At 41.4% G+C, this 5612-nt stretch overlaps 1 protein-coding gene across 1 annotated transcript in view; it reads left to right on the top strand.

The window, feature by feature from the left end:
* The window catches only part of DNAH5 (dynein axonemal heavy chain 5), a 148469-nt gene extending 145779 nt beyond the window's left edge, over positions 1-2690 (top strand). The window contains exons 31-32 of the mRNA XM_007954200.1: positions 450-674; positions 2514-2690. Coding sequence (XP_007952391.1) covers positions 450-674; positions 2514-2690 — 402 coding nt within the window. The remainder of the gene's footprint in view (positions 1-449; positions 675-2513) is intronic.
* Positions 2691-5612: the final 2922 nt, after the last annotated feature.

The following is a 5612-nucleotide window of genomic DNA, read 5'->3' as shown; positions in this document are numbered from 1 at the left end:
GTTCTTCCAGTTTGTCCCTGGGATAGTATTGCAGGTAGGCCACACCCCTGGGGAAACTACCCCTAGACCGACCGGCCGCTTAGAACGCAGTCATGTGATCCATCATGGGAACCACGACTCACAGCTGGAGTCCAGCCAAGTTGACACATCTTCAACTATCACAATGACACCTAACCACAACTGTAATAGTTGCCATGTTGTAATTTCTACTTAAATGTATAAACATTCCATCAACTCAGCAACAACTCAACTCACTGCCATTGAGTTGGATCCGACTCTTAGTGACCTCTCCTTGGGTTTACGAGGTGGTATCACTATGGAAGTAGATGGCCCAAACTTCTTTCCGAGGATGACTGGTGGGTTTGAACCACCAGCCTCTGGTTAGCAGTCATATGCCTTAGGCACCAGAGCTCCATAAACACTCATAAAGCCTTTTTGTTTCCATTAAGGTCGGACTATTAGGGATTCAAATATTATGGACACGGGATTCAGAAGAAGCTCTTAGAAATGCCAAGTCTGATAAAAAAATCATGCAGAAAACCAATCAGTCTTTCCTGGACCTTCTGAACACACTGATCGACATCACCACAAAGGATCTGAGTTCTATCGAACGAATCAAATATGAGACTTTGATTACCATTCATGTACACCAAAGGGACATCTTTGATGACCTGGTAAGTGCTTTGTAAGTGCCATGGCGAAGGTGGGAAAACATGAATGACATGCTATCTGTATTTACTCACTGGGACGAGTTTGACTGAATTCTAGGAAAAGGTTAAATGCAAGCAAAGGGTCATCTTCATTATGAGAACTCGTTTGTCAGATTTTCTTTTCTGTCTTTACCTGAAATTTTTGCCATATCCCTTTGATGGTGATGATTGAAACAGTCGGATGTTAGTTTAAAGTGTTTCACGTGATTATTTTCAATGTTCAAATGCCATGCAGTGTCTGGAAAAGCTCTTACTTATCTGATGTTCCCTGTAGTGATTAACAGTGTATCAACAGCTTGCCACCACAGAAATAAGTAATATTGCTACCAGAACTGTTTTGCACTTCCTTTAGGGCTTTTGATAAATCTCATCCTTAACAAGTTTTGCTACATTTTATGTCATTGATTGCAAATGGTCTTTCCTAATAGTTTCTGGCCATTTGGTGTCATGCAGACTTTAAAAGAGAGAACAAGGAGAGCAGAAGGAGTTCAAATGCTATAGAAAGTGGGAAATGTGAAAAGAAATTAAATTTGTTCTCTACTTTAAAATACGGAATTAAATAAGACGCAAGAAGCTCTTATTTTCATAATAATTTCCTGGCGTGCCTCACCCCATTATGTGAAAAAGGATTATGAAAGATTGGCCCTGATGTAATGAAAGTGGGGCAGCACATTTGAGTGGCTGGGTGGCTAATCTCCTCTCTTAATGGTTAAGACCATTATTTCCCTCTCTGAGAAATAAATGACTCAGGATAATTTTAGACTTCTTCTTGGTCAAAGCAAAATTATTCAAGTGGCTTAAAGTTTTGGTTAAAAAAGTCTGACAGGCCTTGTTAAGCAAGAACCTAGTATCTTGCCATTTATATGAGAGGATTTGATGCTAGAAATGTTGACGCTACGCAATTCCTGTGGAAAAAAATATTAATGGATTAAAAACCCTACAGTGCACTTTGTCATCATTAAAAGAGATGTCTTTTTCCTAATGAGATTGCTTAGTTTTGTTTCTGTGCCAAAGATGGTTTTGATAGATTGTATTTCATGAATAGGACCGTGGTATTGGGCATTTGAGGATGATGTTTAAGAATGAAATCTCTTACATTGAAATCCATATACTAAAAACAAACAAACAAGAAGCCCAGTTGCCACTGAGTCGACTCTGACCCCATGTGTGTCAGAGTCGAACTGTGCTCCATGGGGTTTTCAGTGGCTGAGGTTTTGTAAGTAGATCACCAGGTCTTTCTGCAGACGTACCTTTAGGTAGACTCGAATCATCAGTCTTTAGGCTAGCGGCCAAGCATGTTAACCATTCTCATCCTCCAGGGACTACACTGAAATACATTCAAACTGTTGCCATCAAGTTGATTCTGACTCATGGCAATGCCGGGTGTTATAGAATAGAATTTCTTTGCTCTAATCTTTATGGAAGCAGATCTCCAGACATTTGCTCCATAGCACTGCTGTATGAGTTTGAACTGTCAACCTCCTGGTTAGTACTTGACTGTAAATCGTGTCATAGTGCCATTTAAGTTGGAGGGAGTCTCAGTGAGGGGTTTTTCTTGAGTTTTCCCATTCTCATTTCTTCCTAACTGTCCTTGTTTTTGATCAAATTTAACTCATCCTACATCTCTGGACTTTGTGGTTGATCAGTAAATGAGTAGGCTGCATGGTTGATAGAGTTGATATCTCAGAACTAGTTGGTTGTCTGAGTTCCATTTACTGAGCTTTACAGTCCAGACAAATGCTAACGTATATGTTTTGTTAATGCTTCTTATCCCCATTTTAACAAATACCCCTTGCATTTCAGTGTCACATGCACGTCAAGAGCCCCACGGACTTTGAATGGCTGAAGCAGTGCAGGTTTTATTTTAATGAAGATTCTGACAAAATGATGATCCACATCACAGATGTGGCTTTTGTTTACCAGAATGAGTTTCTGGGCTGCACGGACAGGCTTGTCATAACTCCACTCACAGACAGGTGAGGAAAGGACTCTGGGACTCCTCCTGCCACTGCAACCCCCTGCCACTACTCCCCCCCCCCCATTTTATTCTCTCAAGTTGCTTAAGGGTTTTTTTGCTTAATACCTTGTCAGAGTTTATAACCTCTTATACCAAGGCCTCTGAAATTCTGCATTTTTAGGTTTACATGTGTGTTCCCACATGCCAGTTAAGTTTGTGACTGAAATAGTTCTAGCTTCCCTTGCCTTCAATCTTACAACGTTTAAATGACTTCAAAAACAAAAACCCAAACTCAGGGTCATCGAGTGGATTCCAACTTACAACAACCCTATGGGACAGAATAGAACTGCCTTACAGTGTTTCCAAGACTATAAATCTGTAAGGAAGCTGATTGCCTCCTCTTTCTCCTGTGGGGTGGCTGGTGATTCGAATTGCTGACCTTTTGGTTAGCAGCAAAGCACTTCACCACCACACCGCCAAGGATGCTTGAGTACCCTCAGTGGACATTAAAAGGGCAAGAAAGAGAAGGAAGGAATTGCCAAGTGTCAGTAGATACCAGGCACACTCGGTGAATATGGTGCCTGTTGTCATTAACCAACAGTTGCTGTTGAGTTGATTCCAACTCATGGTGCCCCCATGAGTAGAACATACTCCACAGGCTTTTAAATGGCTGCTTTTTCAGATGCAGATCATTAGGGTTTTTGTCTGAGCCACTCTGGGTGGACTTGAACCTCGAAACTTTCAGTTAAAGCTGAGCGCTTTGACCATTTGCACCACCCAGGGACTCATAATCATTGATATCACAGTTTTAGCACCATTTCCTTCAATTCTTCTCAAGCATGTCCAATAACCAAAAAGGCTGTAACTAAACTAAGATCTCAGCAAAGAAGAAATCCTTGCTGATTCTCTATCATTGTTGTCTCAGGAAGGTTTTCAGCATTTTATAAACTACGCTGTTTAAGACTAACAACTGAAATCACTCCTGGTTTACATGCATCTAAAGTACTAGGAACATGTAATATTAATGTTGGTGATGGATTTGGTTAGGTCAGGTGCTAGTGAACCCAGGTCCTGGGGTTGGTTACAGTTCATTTGATGTTATGGAGGTCATGTTCCGCATGTATTATGGAAGGAGCTTGATGATAATGTAGAGGTGGACCATCACAAACCATTTACTCAACAGTTGCTCATAGAGCAATAGGTACCAGGTGTTTAGCATATAGTTGGGAGCACAGTTGTGAATGAGGTCCAGCTCCTGACAACAAAGAGATGACAGCAGCCTGGTGGGAAGGCAGAAAACTATAACAGAGATGTGAAAAGGCCACTAAAATGCATAAAAGTTCAAACCTTTTCATTCCTTTTTTTTTTTTTTTTTAATTATGATTTGGGTGAAGATTTACAGAGCAAATTCACTCTCCATACAGCAGTTCACATACACTTTGTCTCATGACATTGACCACAGTTTACCACAATGCAACAGCTCCCCTCCCACTTCCTCCCCATAGTTACCTCTTCCCTGTGTCCTTCCCTCCATGCACTCCTGCCCCCTGAGCTCTCTCCTTGTGCATAAACAGCCCTTCTTTCTCCCATGATTGTTCTCTCCAAGGAGAGTTATCTACCTCAGGTAAATGTTCAACTCATATGCCTGTCTTTTGTTTGGTGGAAACCACAGGTGTGAGTTCAATTCCAGACCTGAAGCGCAGCTAGGGTCCATAGTCTCAGTGGTTCCACCAGGCTCTATCGGACCAAGAAACCTGCCCCCCCCCTTTTTTTTTTTCCAAATGATTTTGAGTTTTGTACCACATTGTTCTCCCTTTCTATCCAGGATCTCCTACATAGATCCTCTTCCAAGTGGATGACAGTGGTAGCCGGGCACCATCTAGTTCATCTGGTCTCATAGTCATATAGGCTGCATATCAGATGGTGTGCCAGTCGCTAGGACTAATTGTTTCCATGAATTTTGGTTTTCTTCATTCTTCTTTGTTCTGGACCAGGAGAAACCCATCGTTGCATCTAGATGGCCACTTGCAAGCTTTTAAGATTCCAGTTGCTACTAGCCAAAGTAGAAGGTGGAACAGTGTTTTGTATAGTATGTTATGCCAATTGAGCTTGATGTCCCCTGCGACTATGGTCCCAAGCCTGCAAGGTTCAGCTACTCGGTCCCTCTGGGTAGCTGGCTGTGACCAAGCGGTGACCATGACCTTGCCCCTGCAATACACCTGGGAATTCAGATCAAACACATAAACTTATAGGACCATTTCTGCCAATCCTATACATGTACTTGGATACACTCCCCATTTCATAGACATACCTAATTGTTCACCCTGTCCACCCATCTGTCCACCCATATACCCATGTTAGCCTTCACTGACAATGTAGTACTGTATGTGCAAAAAGGTTCATATTTGTTGTCTCTACCTCCCATGTACCTCTCTGTCTTTCTCTTCCTCAGTGCCACCATATTGGTCACTCACATTTGGTATATTGCCCTTCTCTTCATCCAAATCAATACTTATCTCTATCTATCTAACAGCATTCCATCCCCTCCTTCCCACCCCTGGTAACCAACAAATAAAATTTCCTTCTATAGATAAACCTTTCCTTAATGTTTACCATAACAGACTAACACAACATTTGTCCTTTTGTGATTGACTAATTTCACTCAGCATAATTTCCTCCAAGTTCATCCATGTTATGCGGTGTTTTACAGATTCTACAGTATTCTTTAGTGTTGCATAGTATTCCATTGTGTGTATGTACCATAGTTTGGTTATTCATTCCTCAGTTGATGGACACCTAGGTTGTTTCCATCCTTTGGGTATTGTAAATAGTGCTGCAATGAACATGGGTGTGCATATATCTGTTCTTGTCATGGCTATCACTTCTTTAGGGTATATACTTAGTAATGGAATGGCTAGGTCAAATAGTATTTCTAATTCCAACTT

This window comes from Orycteropus afer, unplaced genomic scaffold (assembly GCF_000298275.1).
Source record: "Orycteropus afer afer isolate SDZICR_OR568_19922 unplaced genomic scaffold, OryAfe1.0 scaffold00442, whole genome shotgun sequence".
In the NCBI taxonomy this organism is placed as follows: Eukaryota; Metazoa; Chordata; class Mammalia; order Tubulidentata; family Orycteropodidae; genus Orycteropus; species Orycteropus afer.
This window is presented reverse-complemented; position numbering and strand designations above follow the sequence as displayed.